Source organism: Engystomops pustulosus, chromosome 4 (assembly GCF_040894005.1).
Source record: "Engystomops pustulosus chromosome 4, aEngPut4.maternal, whole genome shotgun sequence".
Classification (NCBI taxonomy): domain Eukaryota; kingdom Metazoa; phylum Chordata; class Amphibia; order Anura; family Leptodactylidae; genus Engystomops; species Engystomops pustulosus.
The window spans coordinates 195,127,066-195,152,800 of NC_092414.1; the positions used below are offsets into that span (position 1 = coordinate 195,127,066).

The following is a 25,735-nucleotide window of genomic DNA, read 5'->3' on the forward strand; positions in this document are numbered from 1 at the left end:
AGTTACAGTCAGAGACAGACAGAGGTAACTGGAGTCAGAGAAAGACAGAGACAGTCAGAGAAAACAGGAGTCAGCAACAGACAGAGATGGACAAAGATAGTCAGGGACAGACAGAGACAGTCAGAGACAGACAGAGATAGTCAGAGACAGTCAAAAAACAATCAGAGACAGAGAAATCCGGAATCAGAGACAGTCAGCGACAAATAGAGAAAGTCAGAGATATACAGAGATAGTCAGGGACAGACAGAGACAGTTCGGGACAGACAGAGACAGTCAGAGACAGACAGAGACAGTTGGAGACAGAGACAGTAACAGAAAACCGGAGTCAGAGACAGACAGATATAGTCAGAGACACTCAGAGACAGAAACAGTCAGAGACAGTCAGAGAGAGAGAGACATCACAGACAGACAGAGACGGCCAAAGACATTTAGAGACATAGTTGGTCAGAGACTGTCATTGATATAGATGGTCAGAGACAGATGGAGACAGAGACAGTCAGATCAACACAGACAGAAACACTTGGAGACAGAAATTTTCACAGAGACAGTTAGAGACAGACAGAGACAGTCAGTCAGAGACACAAAGACAGTAAGGGAGAGACAGTCAGAGAGAGATAGAGACATATAAAATAGTTTTTGTTAACCCTTTCTATTTTGTTATAGCTAAGAGCAGTTATTTACTATCCTGGACAACGCTACAGCTACAGCAAATAAATATATATATATATATATATATATATATATATATATATATATATATATATATACTTTTATAAATAGTTGTTAAATTCACAAATTTTAGGTGACATTTGGCAGACCCTCACAATTTCTTCTTGCTGTAGTCACTTGTGACACTTGCAGCGTGATGCTGGAGATGGGACGATGGAGGCAGGAATTTGGGGGCTGGCTTCTTTCTGAGGTGGGACTAGATGGAAATAACATCACCTAACTAGAAGACTCAGCCAATGATTCCAGCTCAACTCACATAGCCGACTATGAGGAGAGGAGACAAGGCACAGAAGCGGGTCTACTGCTAGATTACATGTCCTGGGGCTGGAGCACAGGGGGGTTTGTCACGAATGCCTGGATATTGCTGGTTTATCTGTAGCTGGGAGAGAAAAGGGGCACTGGAGAAAAGAGAAGACCTAGCGAGGACATAGATTGCAACTTTTTACACAGGAACATTCTCCTGCTGGATAATAATGGAGATTTATAGGTAGATGACTGCTACAGACCTCAGATATTGTAAGGTTGAAGAAAGCCCCATAAGATCCATCAAGTCTTATTTTTAACCGGTAGAGATCTTTCAAGTGAAGATAGGCTTTACCACCAAGGACAAAACTGAAAGATTTTCACCACTGGTGTCCAAAATTTAGATTCAGATTTTGGGTTTCAGGATAGAGACTTAGTGTATGAGTTGGGTCTACAAATATAGGATCCAAGAAGAGGGTTTTAGGTGGATGAGGTGATCTCCACTGCTTAGGTCTAAGAAGATGTCTCCTCTATGGACATTGAGCTCTTTATGTCTTCTCTCCCTCGTTGCATCTGCCGTCCCACGTATTTCTCGTCGCCAGGCATCTAGCTGCCCAAGAGTGTGTGAGTTATCTCGATGCCCTCGTCCACAGTCGCCCTGCCAGGCGGGGGAAGTGAGAGACTCATGCGGTTGCTGTCCAGTATGCGGGGCAGGTGAGGGAGAGTCCTGTGGTCATCGTGGGGGATCTCCATGTGGAGAAGGTCTGGAATGTGTCCTACCTGGAGGTGCTGCCAGGAGAAGAATAGGAGTGTGTGTCTGTAGTACCAGTGAACCAGTGTGTGGGAGTGATGGGAAGACCTACCGGAACCTGTGCCACCTGAAAGCTGAGAACAGACGGGCAAGACTGCAGAATTCTCCACCTGCCATTCACATCCAGAAGGGGCCCTGTGATACTGGTAAGGAGCTGTGGGAGGGTGACCAGTTGGGCAAGTAAGGTAAGTCGCTACACTAGTTCTTCTCTGACTATTTTGTGGCCACAGACAGAGAGATCTATAGATTGAAGACCTCTGTTAGTAAGTTCCCATCTTCCATTCCGGGTTGTTTTTTGGGAACACCAAAGGATTCTCTTTGATATGTAGAGTATTGAATGTTCTGGTAGATGGAGAGAAGTTACATACAATGATGAGTAGGGAGAAGGTTTAGGGGGGACCTTTTTCTGGTACGTCATATTGAACAACTATTTCACTAGGTTCCATTTACTGTTCCCTGAGCCATATAACTCGGAATTATCTGCGATTGTCATATAGATTGTGGAGAAGAAGCTAGTATTGAGCATATGTGGTGGACCTTTGTGGCAATAAAAATGTCAGGGATGAAATGGCCAGTAAGACACATGGTGGCCAGGCATTCAATATGGTGTAATGTAATCAAGCATATCCAATATGAGTCGGCCTTAGTTCAATATAAAGAGAGAAGATCAATATAAGGATTTAAGAAGATGCTCTGCTTATAGGGATGGACCTCATAGTTTTAAAAAGTTATATAAGTGCCCCCATCACAATACCCCAGTCCATCTTTAGCAGGTTTTGAGATACCTCTTATAGTATCCTTTTTCATACATATAATTTGGGTCCTAATTTGTTATATATATATTCACTTAGTATACAAAAATATAATAATGATATGTAATCTTATACATAATCTCCACATGTGATAGTATAACACATCCATCTACTCTGGGTTATTGATGTAGCAGAGCCAAATTGGTTTGTAAATGAGCGCTCAGTAATAGTTAAGGATTATATTTACTAAGACTTGTATAACCACATTGACCCTTCTACATCTTCAGGCCAGAGGAGATGAATGAGTTTTACTTCTATGGCCTATAAAAGCAGCGGTAGCAGAGCTATCAGGTCCATCACACCCGGTAAGAAAATGGGGTTTTAGGTTTCATTGCTCTGGAAAGCTGCAAATCTAAAATTGTCAGATCTCAACTCGGCTCTGCTACATCTTTTTTTGTATTATAGACGCCTTTTAGCCTAGAGTGAAATAGAGTAAAATACACTGAAAGTTGTTCTTCTGGATTGTATTATGGTTGTATGTAGAGTATATATGCAATGTCCTGGTCATTTTATTAAAACCTAAAGGTTCAGGGGGGAATAATTGATCCCGATTTACTACCGACAGGTAGTAAAGATATATATACACATATTGGGGCACATTTACTTACCCGGTCCATTCGCGTTCCAGTGGCAGCTTCTCTGACGAGCGTTCGGGTCTTCCGGCGATTCATGAAGGTCCTGCGCCCGATGTCCACCAGGTGGCGCTGCTGCGCCAAAGTCCGCCAGGGTGCCCCGGAGTTCATCGTCTTCATCGTGGTGCATGCGAGTATGGCCCATGCGACCAATTTTTTTTTTCTAAATGCGGCTGTTTTTTCAGAATCCGTTGCGTTACCGTTCGGCCACGCCCCCCCCGATTACCGTCGTGTGCATGCCAGCGCCGATGCGCCACAAACCGATCTCGTGCGCCAAAATCCCGGGGCAATTCAGGGAAAATCCACGCAAATTGGAAATATTCGGGTAACACGTCGGGAAAACGCAAATAGGGCCCTTAGTAAATGACCCCCATTATGTACACATGTTGTAGAGATATATATACACACACATATATATACACACAGGTAGTAAAGATATATATATATATATATATATATATATATATAAAAAAATTTTTAATACCTGTATATATATATATATATATATATATATATATATATATATATATATATATATATACAGGCAGTCCCCGGGTTACATACAAGATAGGGACTGTAGGTTTGTTCTTAAGTTGAATTTGTATGTAAGTCGAAACTGTATATTTTATCATTGTAGTTCCCGACAATTTTTTTTTTTTGCCCCAGTGACAATTGGAGTTTCACATTTTTTTGCTGTAATAGGACCAAGAATTATCAATAAAGCTTCATTGCAGACAATTTTAAGCTGATTATTGCAATCTGGGACTATTTTAAAGCATCCAGAGAGCTTCACCAGAGGTCACAGTGGGCAGAGGGGTCCGTCTGTAACTATGGGTTGTCTGTAAGTCGGGTGTCCTTAAGTAGGGGACCGCCTGTATATATATATATATACACGCACAGGTAGTAAAGATAGCCTCTTTAGGTTTGTACTTAAGTTGAATCTGTATGTAAATCGAAACAGGCATATTCTATAATTATAATTGTAGAAAAAAAAATATTTTTGTCCCAGTGACAATTGGATTTTCAAAGTTTTGTGCTTTCATGGGAACAAGGATTATCCATAAAGCTTCATTACAGACACTTTACAGCTGATCTTTGCGGCCTGGGAGAATCCATAGAGCTTCACCAGAGGTCACAGTGGGCAGAGGGGTTTATCTTATATGTCAAGGATGAATTTGAAGACTGTCTAAAAGAAAAGCATCTTTATTGCCAAAACTAACCAATCGCAGCACAGCTTTCTTTCCATATTATGTGCTTGGAACATGAAAGCTGTGTTGTGATTGGTTGCTATAGGTAACAAAGACTTTTATACATTTAGAAGGACTTATGGCCATGTACTACTTAATGTTACATACAAAGTCCCTATGGGTTTGTTTTACAGTCCAGTAGACACCCTGTGAGTCTGCGTCATTTAGATACACACAAGAAAAGACCTATGGGTCCCTCAGTATAGACTCACAGATCCCTTTAAGAAAGTTAGCAGCAGAGGGCCCCTCTAGACAAGTCTCTAACACAAGAAAGGATAATTAAAGGGATTTTTCTCACAAAAGGTCCTTACCCCCTTTTCATAGGACCACTATAGGTCAGACTACTGGGTTACCCAGAAACTGGTGTGAACGTGGGCCAAAATTCCTTAATGTGACCCTCAGTCTGTTCTCCTCTCTATTATAAGATTCATGGGATGGCTTACAGGATAGTAGGACCTGAAATGCCATAAAAATTAAAGGGGTTGTTCAGAAGTTGAAAAACACAGCTTCTTTTTTACAAAAAACAGTGCCACACCTGACTATGGTTTGTGCCGGTATTACAACCTAGCTGCATAGCTACAAAGCATGGTCACTTGTGGTGCTGATTTTGGAAGAAAGTGGCAATGTTTTTCAACCCCCCGAACAACCCCTTTAATGGCGTGCAGGTACACAAAAACAGCGCCCCACCTGTCCGAGGGTTGTGCCTACTATTACAGCTCATCTCTATTAAGGTGACTGGGTCCATACAACCTATAGGTGGGTGTGGTACTGTTTTTGGAAGAAATTAGCCATGTTTTTCCCATCCTGGACAACTAAAATGTTGCAAAAACATATTTTTCAGCATTACACAGTCCTGATGTGACACACATGACAGTACACCATTAATGCAAAGTATCATGTAAGCCGTGGCCCTGGAAGAGACAGTCGGCATCTCACAAAAAAATCTATATTAGACAAATCATCAGGAGCCAAGAGGTTCATTGCTTCACTTCCTCCAGCGCTAAATATACTGTCAGCCATATTTTCCATCTAAGCCTCCTACAGTATGATTGATCTCCACCTACTGTGAGTCCTCACACTGCTGTGCTCTTAGCTCTCTACATAGAGCTGGTCCTAAGACCCTCTCCTCTGCTTTGAGGTAAATCTGTAGCAGGCTTTTGGTTATACTATACTACTGCATCCAATGAGAGGGGGTAGTGGAAAAGGCAGAGAACTCAGAGTACAGCAGTGTGAGGACACGTTCCCAGAAGCTTCAATATGGGAATATAACCCAAAAGGTATGAATAAACAGCTTCCTAGCGCGGTCTGCATTGTCGTGGTCATATTTGGGGTTGATTCTGTCTGTATAGCTGGAATTTTATGGCTCCAGGTTTCAGTAGGCCCCTGGGCGACAGAGCCTCAGTGGGCCCCTTTGCAATGAACTCATTAAACATTCAGAAACTATAACTGTCACCTGTTCCCTAATTTATTCCCTAGTTTATCATTCCAATCAGCCCCTCATGGGTGTTTTATATACACCGCCCTCACCCCCATGGATTCCTTATGTACAGCCTTATGTGGGCCCCCCAGCAGCCATGGGCCCTGGCATTTGCCTAGGTATGCCCACCAAGGTCAACATCTGCAAAGAGTTTGTATGTACTCTCCGTGTTTGCGTGGGTTTCCTCCGGGTACTCCGTTTTCCTCCCACACTTCAAAAACATACTGTTAGGTTGTTTAGATTGTGAGCCCCATGGGGACAGGGACCAATTTGACATGCTTGTGCAGCGCTGCGTAACCTGTGTGCGCTATATAAATAAAGAATTATTATTATTATTATTATTATTATTATTATTATGCCCAGTGCTGGCATTGGCCCTGCTTGATGGGCAGTGGATTATCAAGTATTATCGGAAGGTGGCAGAATACTAAATTGCTAATTTTGGCCCTACTTTCAGTTTCTTGCCTAGTTAACATGTATGATACAGGTGTGTACCTGTGTGGCCTTTAGCCCCCCTGATCATTAAGGATGAGACACAGCTGCTGCATCTAAGGTTACTCCCCCTATATCACCGCCTGTATCATTGCCACCGGTTATGGAGTGTGTTATATGTAGGTACCTCTGTATAGGGGGTGGGTGGTCTCTCTTCTTGGAAGTGTTGGTAAGACAGGGTGCCGCAGGAGCTAGATGTGTTGATGTTGTGTGTCGTAGCTGGAGGTGACAGGTAGCTTTCTGCAGGGTAAATACCTGTGAGTGTGTGTTTGTGAGTCAGTGTCATGCGAGAACATGCTGGCTGCACACATGTGGGGGATAGAAGGGAAGCGGCCTCCCAGCAACACTGACCCAGTACTGTGCCGATTCTTAGCGTGTATGTGAGACGGGGTAACCTGCCTTATTACACCTAAATGTGACCTCACATTTTGTGTTGTTTAAACATATCAGCGGGCAACACGGGAATGTTACAAGGTGGGAATATGATATACACGGAATAAGAGGATTAGTACTGTGCTGTATCCATACATACAGGATAAAAATAGTAGTATTGCTACACTATAAGAGTAGCTATATCCATATATACAGGATAAGAGTAGTAGTAATACTGGGCTGTATCCATATATACAGGGTAAGAGGATTAGTACTGTGCTGTATCCATACATACAGGTAAAAATAGTAGTACTGTGCTGAGCCCACATATACACTATAAGAGTAGCTGTATCCATATATACAGGATAAGAGTAGTAATAGTACTGGGCTGTATCCATATATACAGGGTAAGAGTAGTAGTAGTACTGGGCTGTATCCATATATACAGGGTAAGAGTAGTAGTAGTACTGTGCTGTATCAATATATACAGGGTAAGAGTAGTAGTACCACTGTGCTGTATCCATATATACAGGGTAAGAGTAGTAGTAGTACTGTGCTGTATCCATATATACAGGGTAAGAGTAGTAGTAGTACTGTGCTATATCCATATATACAGCATAAGAGTAGTAGTAGTACTGTGCTGTATCCATATATACAGGATAAGATTAGTAGTAGTACTGTGCTGTATCCATATATACAGGATAAGAGTAGTAGTAGTACTGGGCTGTATCCATATATACAGGATAAGAGTAGTAGTAGTACTGTGCTGTATCCATATATACAGGATAAGAGTAGTAACAATACTGTGCTGTATCCATATTTACAGTATAAGCGTAGTAGTAGTACTGTGCTGTATCCATATATACAGGATAAGAGTATTAGTAGTACTGTGCTGTATCCATATATACAGGATAAGAGTAGTAATAATACTGTGCTGTATCCACATATACAAGATAAGAGTAGTAGTTGTACTGTTCTGAGCTTATACATACAGGATAGGAGTAGTAGTAGTACTGTCCTGAGCTAATATATACAGGATAGGAGTAGTAGTAATGTGCTGAACAAATATATACATGATAGGAGTAGTAGAACTGTGCTGTACAAACATATACAGGTTAAAAGAAGTAGTATTGTGCTGTGTCCATATATACAGGATAGGATGTATGGCTTTTTACTGAAGCTGTAGCTCCATGTATGGCTGTGTACTGCTGCTGTAGCTCCATGTATGGCTTTTTACTGCTGCTGTGGCTACATGTATGGCTGTGTACTGCTACTGTAGCTACTGTACATGTATGGCTGTGTACTGCTGCTGCAGTTCCATGTAGGGCTGTGCTTATAATTAATACAGCAAGTCACAGATGACATCATAGTATTTTCTTTCATCTTCTTATTCTTCTACCTGGACAGTCATGTCAGCGTCTTCCAGCCATGACTCGCCTCTCCAAAATTTTGCAGCACAGAAGTGTTTTGTAGTTCACCTAGAAATCACTATTATGTCCCCATAGTAGACATTATAGTAACTATGCTACCAAAGTTGTTAATATAGTAACAGGGCCCCAACAGTAGTGTACCAACAGTAGCCAATATAGTAACTGCATCCCCACTTTAGTCAATTTAGTAACAGTGCACCCAAAGTAGTGGTCCCAAAAAGTAGCCAATAGTCGCAGCATCAACCTCGCAGTGTCCAGTACTCCCAGCGTCTGCCCCACTGTAGCACCTAGGCAGGGCAATTTCTTGGAAATGCGTACAACAGGGCAGATTTCAAAAAAGTGCCCCCCACCCCCAAATCATAAAGCTTAAAGGGAACCTGTCTTTAGAAATTGTCCTAATAAATCACTACCAGTATGTTGTCACAAAGCTGAACAGCTTCTAGATCATATTTCTTTCATGGCCCAGTGTGGTGGCATCATCCAGGAAATCAACTTGTAAATTGGTTATATAAAGTCAAGGAGGTGGAGAGTTTAAAACTAAAGTCATGCTCTCCCTGCCTCCTTCACTGCAAATATGGTCCTGCATTCAGGGACATCATTTACCAGATCTCCTGAAGTCTGATGCATGATGTCAATCACATGAGTGCAGGGTTCAGAGGCAGGAGAACTTGACTTCAGTGCTGAACTCTCCGCCTCCTTGACTTTACCATCTCACTCCAAAGTTGATTTTCTGGATGCTGCCACCACACCAATCCATGAAAGAAACATGATCTTGAAGGTGTTCAGCTGCTTGATAACATACTGGTAGTGGTTTATTAGGCCAATTTCTGCTGATAGGTTCCTTTTAAATGAATTATGTACAAAATTATGAATAATCTACAAAATCTCCTTATACACACTTCAGCTGCTGCAAACCCTCATGATACACTCTTCAGCAGCTGCAGAACATCATAATACCTCAGAGGCCCCATGCCTCTATTGTATGACCACTATAAAGACATAGGGGCACATTTACTTACCCGGGCCGACGGAGTTCACCCGAAGTGTATTGTCCGACTTGAATGCAATTGTGCCGCGATTCACTAAGATTGTGCGCCCGATATCCTGCATGTGTCGCTTCCCCGCTCAGGTCCGCAGGAGTTCACCTTCTTCTTCCTGGTGCATGTAAGTGCATTGTCTTGCGACACAATTTGAATCTTAAATCCTGCACTCAGTCCGAATCCGTTGGATCGTTCGACGACACGCCTCCCGATTTCTGTTGCATGATAGCCAGCTGCGCCAAAATCAGATCACGTGCAACACAATCCCCTGCTAAATACCTGTTCCGGTGCACTTTTGTGTTCCCTGAGTTATCACCACAAGTCAGATGTGAAATTAGCAAAAAGTCGCTAATTTTGGCGCACATCCATAACCGTTCGAGCCAGGCATAGAAAACCGCTTACAGCAATGGAGACCGTTTTTATGAGGTTTGTTGTAAAAAGTTGCTAAATTCACTTAAGACCTTCCCTCCACAAGTATTAATTTAGAAAACCAATTAAGATACATCTGACCAGCAGAAAAAAAATAAATAAATAAACACAAAGCCTGACTTAATGGGGTATTTTTATCTGGACATTTACATTTAATTGAATTTATCTGCCATATACATACATTTCTTCAGTTGGATGTTATTAAATGTAACTGTGTGAGGATAATTTCCCATAAATGTAGTGATATGGTCCTTTAGAAACTAGATTGTTGTCTTTGGTTACGACCACTGTTGCTGGAGTGATTGCACAAAGAAACAAATGGTTTTAATATATTAAATGTCTGGGAGTTACAGCAAGTCCCGGACGTAATCCGAGGTGAGCGGTCAGGCCTCCATAGTGCATGTCTGTCCACCGCTTGAAGGGAGCAGGGGTGGTTGTATCCAAGGAGGTCTAGTGCAATTCTAATGGACAACATGGCTACATTTATGGGAAATGATCTTCACGGGTAACTTCTCATTGAACAAATGTATATGGCAGATATTCAGGTAAGAATACACCCTTAAGATACATGTGTCCCATGTGTTATGTGTGGATTTGCAGCACCACATCTCTCAAACATCACAGCAAATTCACAGCAATGTTGTCACCTATTGCTGTGGATGAATTCAAAAATTAAGCTCCTGGCAAAAGTAGCTAAGAGTTAAAAAAAATATATATATTTACCTTGTTCCTCTCTGCACCTTCTTTTCTCTTCCCTTGGAACCTTCTCTGGGATTCTGGAGATGCGGCGCAGGAAACGCATGACGACATCATCACCTAAACTCATGCATCTAACAGGCTGCACACTGGTGGTCTCTGAGATGGGAGCCGGCTCACTGCCTTGGTTCTCCCCAGCTCAGCGAGCCGGCTGTGATGTTAACAACTGTCTCTCCTGAGCTGGGGAGAGATGGCTGGACCAGTGTAGTGCCTGTAATCACAGGATAGGAGTAATAGTACTGTGCTGTGATTATACTGTGTAAGCAGAATAGCAATGAAAGAATTGAACTGTGTCCATATATACAGGATAGGAGTAGTAGTACTCTACTGTGCCCATATATACAGGATAGGAGTAGTAGTACTGTGCCCATATATACAGGATAGGAGTAGTAGTACTGTGCCCACATATACAGGATAGGAGTAGTAGTACTCTACTGTGCCCATATATACAGGATAGGAGTAGTAGTACTGTGCCCATATATACAGGATAGGAGTAGTAGTACTCTACTGTGCCCATATATACAGAATAGGAGTAGTAGTACTGTGCTGTGCCCATATATACAGGATAGGAGTAGTAGTACTCTACTGTGCTTATATATACAGGATAGGAGTAGTAGTACTCTACTGTGCCCATATATACAGGATAAGAGTAGTAGTACCATACTGTGCTTATATATACAGGATAGGAGTAGTGTGCCCATATATACAGGATAGGAGCAGTAGTACTGTGCTGTGCCCATATATACAGGATAGGAGTAGTAGTACTGTGCTGTGCCCATATATACAGGATAGGAGTAGTAGTACTGTACTGTGCCCATATATACAGGATAGGAGTAGTAGTACCATACTGTGCTTATATATACAGGATAGGAGTAGTGGGCCCATATATACAGGATAGGAGTAGTAGTACCATACTGTGCTTATATATACAGGATAGGAGTAGTAGTACTCTACTGTGCCCATATATACAGGATAGGAGTAGTAGTACCATACTGTGCTTATATATACAGGATAGGAGTAGTGTGCCCATATATACAGGATAGGAGTAGTAGTACTCTACTGTGCCCATATATACAGGATAGGAGTAGTAGTACTCTACTGTGCCCATATATACAGGATAGGAGTAGTAGTACCGTACTGTGTCCGTATATACAGGATAGGAGTAGTAGTACTGTGCTGTAATCATATATACAGGATAGGAGTAGTACTATGCTGTGTTTATATATACAGGATAGGGGTAGTAGTACTGTGCTGTGTCCATATATACAGGATAGGAGTAGTGGTACTGTGCTGTGCCCATATATACACAATAGGAGTAGTAGTACTGTGCTGTGCCCATATATACAGGATAGGAGTAGTAGTACTGTGCTGTGCTCATATATGCAGAATAGGAGTAGTAGTACTGTGCTGTGTCCATATATACAGGATAGGAGTAGTAGTACTGTGCTGTGTCCATATATACAGAATAGGAGTAGTACTATGCTGTGCTCATATATACAGGATAGGAGTAGTAGTACTGAGCTTTGCCCATATATACAGGATGAGAGTAGTAGTACTGTGCTGTGCTCATATATACAGGATAAGAGTAGTAGTACTGTGATATACCCATATATACAGGATAGGAGTAGTAGTACTGTGCTGTGTCCATATATACAGGATAGGAGTAGTAGTACTGTGCTGTGTCCATACATATAGGATAAACCTAGTAGTACTGTGCTGTGCCCATATATATAGGATAAGATAGTATAAGAAGTAGTTCTGTGTTGTACCCAAATATACAGGATAGGAGTAGTAGTACTTGCAGCGCCCTTATATATAGTATAAGTTTAGTAGTACTATTCTGTTCCCATATCTATAAGACAAGAGTAGCACTACTGTGCCCTTATTTACAGAATAAAAGAGGTAGTACTGTGCTGTGCCCATATACAGTATACAGGATAAGAATAGTAGTACTGTTTTGTGCACATATATACAGCATAGTTGCAGTAGTACTGTGCACATATATACAGGATAGGAGTAGTAGTACAGTGCTTTGCCCATATATACAGGATAAGAGTAGTAGTACTGTGCTGTGCTCATATATACAGGATAGGAGTAGTAGTACTGAGCTTTGCCCATATATACAGGATGAGAGTAGTAGTACTGTGCTGTGTCCATATATACAGGATAGGAGTAGTAGTACTGTGCTGTGCTCATATTTACAGGATAGGAGTAGTAGTACTGTGCTGTGTCCATATATACAGGATAGGAGTGGTAGTACTGAGCTGTGCCCATATATACAGGATGAGAGTAGTAGTACTGTGCTGTGCCCATATATACAGGATAGGAGTAGTAGTACTGTGCTGTGCCCATATATACAGGATAGGAGTAGTAGTACTGTGATGTGCCCATATATACAGGACAGGAGTAGTAGTACTGTGCTGTGTTCATATATACAGGATAAGAGTAGTAGTACTGTGCTGTCCCCATATATACAGGATAGGAGTAGTAGTACTGTGCTGTGTCCATATATACAGGATAAGAGTAGTAGTACTGTGCAGTCCCCATACAATTCCACATACATTCCGCAATATTCTGCTACCAAAGAAGTGATTATTCCTGAAATAAAATTAAGAATCTAACCTACAGTACCATAGTAGCATCGGACTTGTAGTGCTAGAAGGCCCATCAATGGTCCCTTGTGTCTGCTGGGACACTGGCTTTTTGTCTACCCATAGCCACCACTAGGGGGTGTTCACTGCATACACATTAATACATAGATAGACAAATTCCAAGATGAAGCAGCACTCCCAAAAAACACTTTTATTCCACCAAATATCAACTGCAACATTTCAGCCTCTTGCATATTCAGCCATTGGAAATATTGAAGTTTACATTTGGTGAAATAAACATATTTTTGGGAGTGTTGCTTCATCTTGGAATGTATCTGTTTATGGAATGGTAAGGCCTTTCAATGCTTGCACCCAAGACTATATGCACATGTTCTGCTCCAAGAGACTATAATGGGGACTGGGCCCCTGGCAAGAGAGACACGACAGTGAGCCCTAAACTGAGGCCCCTTAACTGTCACCTGCCTGCTTGCCTCTGCGTATCCTAAGTGATAGGGGACAACCACAAAGGCAATCCCTTCCTAAGTCACTGTGCAGACACGAAACAAGACAAATGGAAAACGATAAGACATGGTCTGAGGTCCGGGTCACCGCAGAGATGAGGCACAAAATTGCGGATGCAAAGGGATAGTCTGTGAACAATAGCCAAAAAAATTGGAAAACTAGAAGTAAAGTAGGATAGCAAGAAAAGCACAATCCAACAAGCTAGTAGATAATATAACCAGCACTCAACTAGCAGTGAGTGGAATATATAAAGGCAATCAGAGAGACTCAGTTGCAGTTAACTAATACTGGACTAAAAATGCATTTATATTCCACAATTGTAGCTGGATTTGATGCACTCTGATGTACTCTTGTGTGAAATCTCACAGCACTGCTACTCTCCTAGTAGAGGCTCTGGAAATCAGAGATCTTATAACACAGCAGTGTGAGGAAACTATCCCAGAGCTCTCAGTCCAGCTGCAATCCTGGAATATAAATGTATTTTTCAATTACTACTGTCAGTAACTATGTACCCTTCTAGTAATATCTTTTTGCACAACTCTACGTAATGCAGGGCAGCAGCCCATGAAGTCCACATCACAAATGTTGTGCTGGTGGGAAGTAAAGGGGATTATGGGGGTCCTTTCCATCAATTGGTGTGGCTTGAACAGTTGACTTCTCATTGATCAAGTTAGGGTCCTACTCCTTTACAAGAGTTCTAGAGGATCCTGTGGTTGGACCAGGGTCTATCCCAATGACGGGCCTATAGGGTGAGCTAAAAACAACTCAATTTGTTGGAATTTTGGCTCCCAGAATTATATATTTTGGTGGGGATTAGTAACCTGAGACCAACACTGGATAAACACTATTGGTTCAGGGACCCCCAATGAGTAATTTGTTATTGCTTTATAGCCTAGAGGGGCCAGAATGGAGGGAGCAAAGGTCTCCACTAAGCAACTTTTTGTAAATATAGGAATACATTTGACAAACAGTCCATTATGATGAAAAGATCCTCTAAATCAGTCAGCACCTATTTCATGAACCAGATCGGCCTATGATATGATGGAACTTTCCCTGCAAATGTCTTTATTTTTAGATTTATTTGCTTTATTAACAGCTTTACAAATATTTTTTCAAGGTTCGCATTACCCTAATAGCCTGAGATACAAGTTTAATTTCATCGCTGACGTGGTACAGAAGATCGCCCCGGCGGTTGTCCATCTGGAACTCTTTAGAAGGTAATCATCAGGACTGGATTTCATGGGTGGGATCCAACTTGGAACTGGCTAATACACTGCACATTTGTCTGCCATGTTTCTATTTTTGGAAAAGGCGTCCTTCAAGGGGTTGTGCGTGGTGCATAATCTAAGCCCCAATGTGTTGGGTTCTCCGACAAACTTTTTTTAGTTGCTTTTCATTTGAAAAAGTTTCTTACACAGAAAGGTGAGAAATGTCTCAATTTTAATTTTAATGAACCTGTATTGTACGACAACTACTTTATAAATTTAATAATAGCTGCAATAATTCTGCAGGCTTCAGAGCTGAAATCTTCTCATATCTCCAAGGGACAACTAAAGGGGTTGTCCTACTATTAGAAGAATGAATTAGGTGGGCTGGGGAGGGCTTTATAAAACTAAACCTTTACTCACCTCCTCCGGGGCTCCCGGTGTCAGAGCCACGCCCCTTTTTGTTTACAGGGGCAACAACAGCTCCAATCTGGCAACTTATGACTGCCTGGTACTCCCTTGTACGTAAATAAACAGGGGTACAGCTCAGACGCGGGACACAGGGAGCACAGAAGGAGGTGAGTAAAGGTTTATTTTTTTTAAAAGCCCTCTCTTGCCCCACTGCAAAATTTTTCTGCAACCCCTTTAAAGCTTTAGCACTTCATTTTGGTTTTTCAAAAGATTTAATATAATTTCTTAAACGAAATCTGCCATTAAATTCTAGGGGCACTTACTCATAGATCCAGGTAATCCTCTTATATTTGTAATCTATGGCCCCCTCCCTTCTAAAATCAACCTTTAAAATTATGCAAATGAACCTAAAGACTCCTAAGGGTGTCCCTGCTTTCACAGGCTGTTTCAGTGTCTCACTCCCCACTCTTCCCCCTCAACACTTCACCCTCTGCCTGATGTAATGTCAGCAGATGAAGTAGCAGCAGTAGTGGGATGGGGAAGTGCTCCTTGCACCATGTACCAGTCTATGAATCAGTAGCATGGAAGAGCTCTGGTTACACCCCCAGAAGCCCTTCAGGTTCATTAGCATAATTATAAAAGTTGATTTTAGAAAGAAGGAGGCCATGGATAACAAATATAAGAAGATTACTACAGTCACTGTGCCTGGATCTATGAGTAAGTGCGCCTGGTTTATCATGCTGGATTTTGATGGTAGATTAACTATAAAAGGAACCTATCATCAGGGATGTCCTTTTTACCTGAATATAGGTTCCAATAGCCTATAGTATGTTAGGTTCAAAATAGTTTTTGTCAGAAATGTCAGTGGATCCAGTGCTTTTTAATCAATATTTTATTATAACCTGGCTCCAAGCCAGCGAAGTGTCGTGAGTCCAGGAGGTGGGAAGGTTTGGTCAGTTCAAAGTCATCTGTTCCAAAATCCCTTCTCCCCTTACCCTTCCTCAGCCTCTCCCTGCTTCCTAAGGCCGCGTTCACACATTGCCTTTTCATTGCATTTTGAAGCGCATTACAAAAGCTGTGGAGAGGCGATTTGCCTAATTACATTGCTGTTTACATTTGTTAACACTGTGTTAACACAAATGTTAAAATAACACATTTTCTAATGTAGTGTTATTACATGCGTTAACATTGCATTCCCAATGCATTTTGTAAACGCAAATATTAACAGTAATGTAATTAGGCAAATCACCTCTCCTCAGTTGTTGCAATGCGTTTCAAAAAGCTATGCAAAATCAACCAAAACGCAATGTGTGAACGTGGACTAAGTGAGGCAGTGGGATTGAAGAGAAGATGACTTGTGTCATTTGAACAAACCCTCCCCCCCTTCCCAGGGACTCACCACAAGCTACTAGCAGGGAGCCAGGTAAGAAATTATGTAAGGCTCTATTCGCATTGATGGCATGGTCACTGTTATAACAATGTATAGGGCGATTGGACTCGTAATAGTGAGAGATTTTGTTTGTATTTGCTTTTTATGAGTAGCAAATTATACTTTAGGTATTTAGGTGTTTGGCTAAAGGTGATGCAAATATTACAGATGTAAGAAAAATAACTTAGATCTTATACACATGTTCTAACGCTGCCTGAGCTGTTCTGATACTGAAGATGTTATACAAGGAGTATGTTATATTAGCATCATAAAGCTGATTCTAATCTTCTCAATAGTCACCTTAGGGCCTAACTTACAGATCGTGAGGGTCTCAGTGATGAAACTCCCACAGGACAGGAGAACATGGGAGTCCGATGGGTTCCGAGGTACCTCTGTCGGACTCCCCGTCGACCACCAGAGATGAACGGAACAGCCAGCCGCACATGACCGTTCTGCTCCATTCATCTCTATGGAGCTGACGGAGATTGCGTTTTGTAAGCGCAATGTAGACAGCAATGTAATTAGGCAAATCTCCTCTTCTGAGATATTGTGAAGCTATTGAAAATGCATGCGTTACTGTCATGTGTGAACGCACCCTGAATAGCTGCCACTCCACAACACAATCAGTGACGTTAGTTTCACCACCCAATATGCTAATTAGTGGTCCTGGACTGGATCAGACAGCCAGAGAGGGTGCACTGGACCTTAGGGTGGTGGCAGACATGGCGTTTTGAACCCATTTTTAGGCCGTTTTTTGAAAACGCATCCGTCTTTGACTGTTTTTCCCAATTATCTTAATTAGGATAATTGGAAAATGGACAAAAAACGTCCAAAAAAGAGATGCGTTTTTTAACAGACTGCTTAAAAACGGCCTAAAAACGGGTTCAAAACGCCACGTGTGCCACCAACCTTATAGGCAACTAAATTATAATTTTTTGGTTGTTAAAAGTGAAGATTTTTCTCCCTTTACACCACATATTTTTTCAGAAAAACACTCCTATGATGCAGTACACTCCACATACAGTATACAGACATCCTCACAGACATATACAGATAGGTCCATAAAAATTTGGACAGAAAAATATTTTTCTAAGTATTGGTTCTGAACATTACCACCTGGAAATTTGAACAAGACAAGAAGTTCAGAATTTCCACTTTAATTCAGTGGGTTTAACAAAATAATCACTAAAATTTTGAGCAATTACAATAGATCATAGTGCAGAGTTAGATTCCACTCTTTTATTCTGCGCTGGATGGTCTCGAACCATCAATAAATGTGGCACCAAGTTATTTCTGGGGCAAATTATTCCGTAATAATAGCATAGAAAGACTGTTAACCTCTCGTCGGCTTCCACTGTATGGAGAGGGCACCCCACTTTCCCTAGAACTGATATAAATATAAATAAACAATAAAAATCATAAACACACTGGGGATCATTTACTAAGGGCCCGTTTCGCGTTTTCCCGCCGTGTTACCCGAATATTTCCGATTTGCGCCGATTTTCCCTGAATTGCCCCGGCATTTTGGCGCACGCGATCGGTTTGTGACGCATCGGCGCTGGCATGCACGCGACGGAAATCGGGGGCGTGGCCGAACGGTAACCCGACGGATTCGGAAAAACCGCCGCATTTAAAAAAAAAAAATTGGTCGCACGGGCCATACTCACATACACCACGATGAAGACGATGAACTCCGGGGCACCTCGGCGGACTTCGGCGCAGCAGCGCCACCTGGTGGACATCGGGCGCAGGACCTTCATGAATCGCCGTAAGACCCGAACGCTTGTCAGAGAAGCCGCCGCTGGAACGCGAATGGACCGGGTAAGTAAATGTGCCCCATTAGGTATTGCCGTGACCCAAAATGTCCGATCTATCAAAATATAATAACAGTTATTCCCAGCATTTAACTCCTTAAATAGAAAACAGTGCCCAAAGTCATTTTGAAAAATATGAAAAAAATTCATCAAAAAGTGATCAAAAGGCAGTACAGTCCTTAATATGGTAGCATTGAAAAAAATCATCAAAAGTCACAAAAAATGACACCTCCCACAGCTCCGTACACTGAAGTACAAAAAAGTTATTAGCGCCAGAAGATTGTAAAATGAAGAATTTTTTATTGTACAGGGTGTTTTAATTTTTGTAAATGTAAGAAAACATCATAAAGCCTATATAAATTTCGTATCCCTGTCATCACACCGGCCCAAAGAATAAAGTTGACATGTTATTTGGGGCTCACAATGAAAGCCGTAAAATTCAAGCCCACAAGAAAACAGCGCAAATGAATTTTTATTACCAATTTCACTGCATTTGGAATTTTTTCGCAATTCCCAGCATGGAATATTAAATACCGTCACTATGAAGTGTAATTTGTTATGCAGAAAACAAGCCCAAACACAACTCTGTACATGGAAAAAATAAAAAAGTGAAAAATGGAAATGGTCGTTGAGGGGTTAATTCCCCCCCCCCCCCAAACCCCCAATCGATTCATTTCAGAGGCTCAAAAAATCATTGGACAAATGAAATAATTGAAATGAAATAAAATGTTAATTTTTGGTCACAGAGTGGCCCAAAAATAATAGTCTGCTGTGCCCGTTTTTTTTTTCTAACTGTGCACTAAAATAGAAGGTCTTTGGAGCTTGCACATGTATTTATTAAAGGGGTTGTCCACTTTCAGCAAATAATTGATATGGTTTGTGTAAGGAAATGTTATACAATTTTCCAATATACCTTCTGTGTCAATTCCTCACAGTTTTCTAGATCTCTGCTTGCTGTCCTTCTATAGAAAGCTTCTATGTTTACTTACAGGGGTAAGAAATCTGTCCGTGGTCATGTGATGTCACACAGGTGCACAAGCTGTTAGTATCACAGAGAGTAATAAGAGCCGTGTGATACAAATGGCTCTTGCACCTGTGACATCACATGACCACGGGACAGATTTATATCCGCTGGAAATAAACATAGAAGCTTCCTATAGGAGGACAGCAAGCAAGTATATTGGGAAATTGTATAACTTTCCAATACTGCCAACCCCTTTAAGATAGCGTTAGGATAGAACTGAGCATGGCAAGTTCTTGGCTGTCTGGGGATCAATAAAGATACCTTGCATCCTTTTTAGTGATGGCCTGGGTACCCATAGAGAGGGCTCTGAGTGTCACCTCTGGCACCCGTGCCATAGGTTTGCCACCACTGCCATAGGGGTTTCTCATCCACCTCTCTTATCTTCTGTAGGTGTCCAGGCCTTACACTGATGAGGTCACCAGTCCTTTCTTTCTCAGGATGTACCAAACTTTATTGTAATATTATAGCAATTTGCCGGATTATTTTTTTCTGTTTTTGTAGCTTAAGGATGGTTCACCTGCATGGAGAGCACCTTAGGCCAGTGGCACACGTGGCATTTTGAACTCGTTTTTTGGGCCGTTTTTAAGCAGTTCGTCCAAAAAAGCGCGCATTGAAAAACGCATGGGTTTTGTGACCCATTTTAATTAAGATAATTGGTGAAACCAGTGAAAAACGCATACGTTTTTTAACGTACTGCTTAAAAACGGCCCAAAAACAGGTACAAAACGCCACGTGTGCCACTGGCTTAAGGTGTTCTCCATGCAGGTGAACACCACCCTTAGACTGCAGGTTTTCTTCACAGAAAAATCTTCTAATGCAAGCATCACACTTCAAATTAACCTTTATCTGCTTGAGAATGACATAGTGAAGGAATTGCACACCCCTGCCCAATGAAATAGTATTTGAGTCCAATTACTTTTGACCCCCCCCCCCCAAAAAAAAATACTTGAATATGTAATAGTAAACAGGTAAAAAAAATAAATTTGTGTCAAAAAAATTTATGGACCTAACTGTACATATACACTCATGCATATGTGGGATACATGCATGATCATGAAAAAAAAAAAAATACAGACACTTATACACATACAGTCCAGATGCATATACAACAGCTTTTAGCACATCCCCTCCCCCATCTCTGTGACCCGACCGCACCAGAAGAAGCACCAGCAATCTGCATATGGCCACTTTAGTTTCATTTCAGTTGTCCTTTCTGGTGGTCCTGCAGTGGGCCTAGAGCCGCTCGGCTAGTTGCACTACTACTTTGTTTAGATGATCATCAAGTTCTCAGAACCAGAAAAGAAGGCATTGTGATAGGTCAATACAAGTATATAGTGTACAATATAATAACTGACTTGTACTACGACATATTAAATAACCTTGTGTCTTCTCACTGCAGGTCACCGTTCACCGGGCAGGAGATGGCTGTGTCCAGTGGTTCCGGATTTATTGTGTCTGAAGATGGACTCATTGTAACTAACGCCCACGTCCTCACCAACAAGCAGAGGATCAAAGTAGAAGTAAAAGATGGCGCTCACTACGATGCCAAGATCAAAGACATTGACCAGAAGTTGGATATAGCACTCATTAAGATTGACCCAGATGTAAGCACTGGCCTATTATCCTATCGATGTTTGTGTAATGAATTATGTGTAAGGGGCGGAGCCTGGGAAAACGGCATCATCATGGAACATCATTATAGAACGTTAAAGGATTCTCAGTAACAAGATATTTAATTCTCTAGAGCTGCATTCACAATTCTGCCATAAATCAGCTTGTTACCAGACTCTCCCTCAGCTTAACTGAGCTTCTACAACGCAAAAGACCGATTCGTGAATTGTGAATCCTGCTCTGGAGGATGCAACTCAAATCTGTAAAACATAAAATTCAATACAGTTCAGTAAGATAGTTTGATTGGCGTTCAGGCATATGCATAAAAGTGTCCATCAATAGGTAGAAATGTGGGATTGTGGCCTCTAGATCTTCATCCATGACCACGTAGGCCACCCTCTTCAATGAGTACCAAGACATCCCATTCATACCCGATTCTGTAAAATCTCCTTTCTAGGCTCCTCTTCCCGTTCTCATGCTGGGCCGATCATCTGACCTCCGACCTGGAGAATTTGTGGTGGCTCTGGGTAGCCCGTTCTCTCTACAGAACACTGTGACCACCGGGATTATTAGCACAACCCAACGAGGAGGGAAGGAACTAGGTCTAAAAGATTCAGATATGGATTACATCCAGACAGACGCCATTATTAATGTAAGTCTCAAACTTTCGAACCCATACTACATGTATAGGAAAATACAGTATATGTTACAGTATATTTGATGATAGAGCGCATCCCTCATGGGCATTACCATTTTATTCTCTTTTTTACCAGTATGGAAATTCTGGAGGACCATTGGTGAACCTGGTGAGTAGTCACCTTTCTGCCAATCCAATAGCAGCCCAGCACTGTCTCACCCCAATCACTGGTACCCCTACTATAATACCCCTTACGCATTTCTGTCTAGCTTGTGTCTATTTGTTATTGTCACTATTGTATTAATTTTGCCTTATGTAATGTAATGTGGTCTTGGTAACCTGTACTGTCCTATAACTGTTTGTTTATAACTAAGGAACTAGCCACATGTAAGAACGCGCCTCTCGTAGTGTATGTATGTAACGTTAAAGGAAATCAAACAGTTGTAAAATCACAAAAACACCTAGAAATACTCATCCCTGTTCATCTTCATCCTGATGCTGTCCATTGCTAGTCTTGACATGCCGGGATCACCTAGAAAAAAAAAAATGATAATTAGCAGCCTGGAGTGCAGGGACAAGATGTCCGGGGCTCCGGGCTGCTAATTATGCACGCCCCTGCATCTTTCTCTCCCATGCTGGGGAAATTCACGCCTCTCACGTTATGTCACCTCCATCTTCCAAACTCCCAGCATTGGAGAGGGAGGTGTGGGGGCGTGCATAATAAGCAACCCCTAGTAACAGACATCTTGTCCCCGAGCTCCGTGCTGCTCAGGGACTAAGTGATCCCGTCATCTGCCGTAACGCTATGTACAAAACAATTTCCCCCCAGGGGATCAATAAAGTATTATCATATCATCATATCTATTGTTTTCAGGACCATGGATAGATCATGTGCTATGCCAGCCTGACCAAATGCATTAGGTATACAGGGTGTAACAAAAAGGTTGGGACGGAGGAATATCTTTCAAAATACACATCGGATCAAAAAAATTAAAATATACACGTCAAATATTTTTCAAAAATATATCCAAAGTAAGGCAGGGGGCAACTTTAAAATCTTAAAAGGGAACCCCCATTTTTTATTGCAGATTCAGGTTCCCCAGGAAAAATTACAATGATTTGACCTAGTTGTTTGTCAATTTTAATGACAGATGGCGCTGTAATCGCCATGAAAATTAAAAGGTGTGTAAAAATGTCAAAAAAGGGGATATTTCAATAAGTACACATCAGATCCAAAATCCGAAAATAGATGGATGCAATATTTTTGTAAAAGCGATCTAATGTTACCCAGCACTTAATGTAGAGCATTCAATATTTCACTGTCCCAACCTTTTAGTTACTTCCTGTATACACAGTGATGAGGCAGAACTCCAGTAACGCTATCAAACACTGCAGCGGGGTATAGTGTTATCATCGGACAGCTTGCAAAGCTGTCCGATGTATTCATGAGGGGGCGGTCCGAGGCGCTGCCTCTACCCCGGACCGCCCCGCTCGCTCCATAGGCCGGCATTGACTGCCGCACGCAAGGCGGCAGTAACCGCCCCTAGTCACGCCCCAACCCCGCCCCCTCATGAATACGTCGGACAGCTTTGCGAGCTGTCCGACAATTACATTGTACCCCGCCACAGTGTTTGATAGCGTTACCGGAGGTTTCCGGTAATGCTATCACTCTAACACTGCGGCGTTTGATCAAGCACTAGGAGCTGCTTACTTTAGTAGACAGCTCCTAGTGCCGATAAATGGGATGACAGGTCCTCTTTATGAGTAAATCTACCATCAAAATCAAGCATGATAGGCATGACACTTACTCATAGATCTGGTAACATCCCCAGAGCCATTCTGGCTCATACATATAATTATAATAGTTGATTTTAGAAGGAAGGAGGACATGGATAATAAATATAAGAGGATTACCACAGTCACGGTGCCCGGATCTATGAGTAAGTGTCCCTAGTTTATCATGATGGAGTATGAAAAGTACTCCTCACATACCTAGAAAATATTTCACTTGACAATTCAACTCTGTAAGGAGACAAGTAATTGTCTTTAATGAGTTAAGTCATTAGAAACTTTAACACCTTCTCCTTCTGTCATCAGAATGTTGTGAAGTGAAATATTCCTCATCATATAATCATGTTTGCCACAATCTAAAATGGAAACCTTCCATGCATCTGTATAGAGCTGATCTATGTAAAAGGACAGTACTGGAAGTTTAGATTTTCTATATCTTTAAGGGTTGATCTTTCAATGACATAGCTAAAGAATGATCTGTGAGTGTAAGAGGAATAGATTGTGGAGATGACATTGTAGAGTAGTAATGAAGGGGAGAGAATGATGGACCATTCATGGTCAGAACCTGGTGTGATATTGGCCACCATGATGTGGGTAGATGTTGTGAGCAGATGACACATTTTCCTTACACTTTCCTTTAGCTATTAGGTGTGTAATGTAATATTGCCCTGGGGCTTAGGACTATTGGCAGCCTCCATGCAGTAGAGTGATGTATATCATTAGTAAATCCATCGCCTTAATAGTATATTTCGCTGTAGTGGCTGCGCTTATCCTGTCAAACAATTTCCATGATAGATTGTAGCTAGACCGCATGTCCCTTCTTGCACTTTCCTTCCCAGGTGTTTGTTCCATGACAGATTGTAATATAAAATTAACTTGCTTAACCGGCTTAACCACTACCACTACTGTATATTACCAAGAATTTGTATAGCTGAGGTCTAAGAGGCCCACAATATGTAAAATGTCTAGATAGGATTTATCCCACTGAATTCTCTGTAACCCTACGATCTTCCTGGGCTTTTTTGGCGTAAAAAAAGTCTCAAAAAAGTTGCGTCGTGAAACACCAGATTCATGACTTTTGCAAAAAGTCTCATAAAAACTCCCATAAAAAAATCTCATAATAACTTCAGTCCCCTACTGGCCTAAGTGCTGGGACTTTTTGTGCATTTTGGGGGACATTTACTTAAAGTGTCGGTGTCTGCATTGGCTCTGTTACCGACCTGCTCTCGGAAAGAAGACACACATTTAATATTGTAGAGCTGTGCAGAGACATTTCTGGCGCCGAGACCATTTTCTGTCCCCGAAACCATTTTCTGTCCCTGGGACCAAAATCTGTCCCGAGCACCAGAAATATGTCCAACAGTCCCTGCTAGACCAGTTTTCTTTTGGTCTACTTTCCGCCAGTTTACAGCGCCTAAAAATGGCTGTGACACATGTTAATTCTGTCTGAGTTTCCACTCCGCCAAAGCCACGCCCCTTTTCAGAGAAGAGTCGGAGCAGACGGAAAAAGTCATTTTTTCTGTCCCCGACAGCTAATAAATAGGTCTGAGAGCAGAAGATGTGGTGAGAGCGTCACAAAACTGGCGGAAACACCATAGTAAATGTCCCCCTTTGAGTCTTTTTTGGGGACAGAAAGACAGAAAGTAGACCACAAGAACATTTATTAAAGGGCCAAAGTCACTTTAATGAATCTAATGGGGAGCGGAGCTCTAGAAATAGACAAAAACTGCCCCAGGAAGCCGCCTGATGATAAATAACCCCCAAGGTATCTATCATCCATTACTGAATAAAAGAATAGGCACAACCTTTGGGTTTGCATCTTTTTATCCTCCATTTGAGCCAAATATTTGTGGCAGATTTACTTACCCGGTCCATTCGCGATCCAGCGGCGCGTTCTGTGTGGAGGATTCGGGTCTTCCGGTGATTCACTAAGGTAGTTCCTCCGACGTTCACCAGGTGTCGCTGCTGTACTGAAGTTCATCGTAATGCACTGATCTTCACCGAGCCGGACCAGGTGCAAGTAAGCGCGTGTCCAGCGACACTTTTTTTTTTTTTAAATGCGGCGGTTTCTCAGAATCCAACGGGTCTTCGTACGACCACGCCCCCCAATTTCCGTTGCGTGCATGCCGGCGGCGATGCGCCACAATCCGATTGCGTGCGCCAAAAACCCGGGGCAATTCAGGGAAAATCGGTGCAAAACGGAAAAATTCGGGTAAATCGCCGTAAAAAC

General features: G+C 41.8%; 1 protein-coding gene across 2 annotated transcripts in view; it reads left to right on the plus strand.

Moving 5' to 3' along the window:
* The first annotated feature begins 969 nt into the window (after positions 1-969).
* The window catches only part of HTRA4 (HtrA serine peptidase 4), a 35,352-nt gene continuing 10,586 nt past the window's right edge, over positions 970-25,735 (plus strand). The window contains exons 1-5 of one of the 2 annotated variants that reach the window (XM_072149243.1): positions 970-1,929; positions 14,701-14,800; positions 20,866-21,070; positions 21,535-21,729; positions 21,851-21,883. In XM_072149243.1, coding sequence (XP_072005344.1) covers positions 1,494-1,929; positions 14,701-14,800; positions 20,866-21,070; positions 21,535-21,729; positions 21,851-21,883 — 969 coding nt within the window. In that variant the 5' untranslated portion in view covers positions 970-1,493. Of the gene's footprint in view, positions 1,930-14,700; positions 14,801-19,550; positions 19,618-20,865; positions 21,071-21,534; positions 21,730-21,850; positions 21,884-25,735 lie in introns of those variants that run through there. The other variant, XM_072149244.1, reaches the window with a different exon arrangement.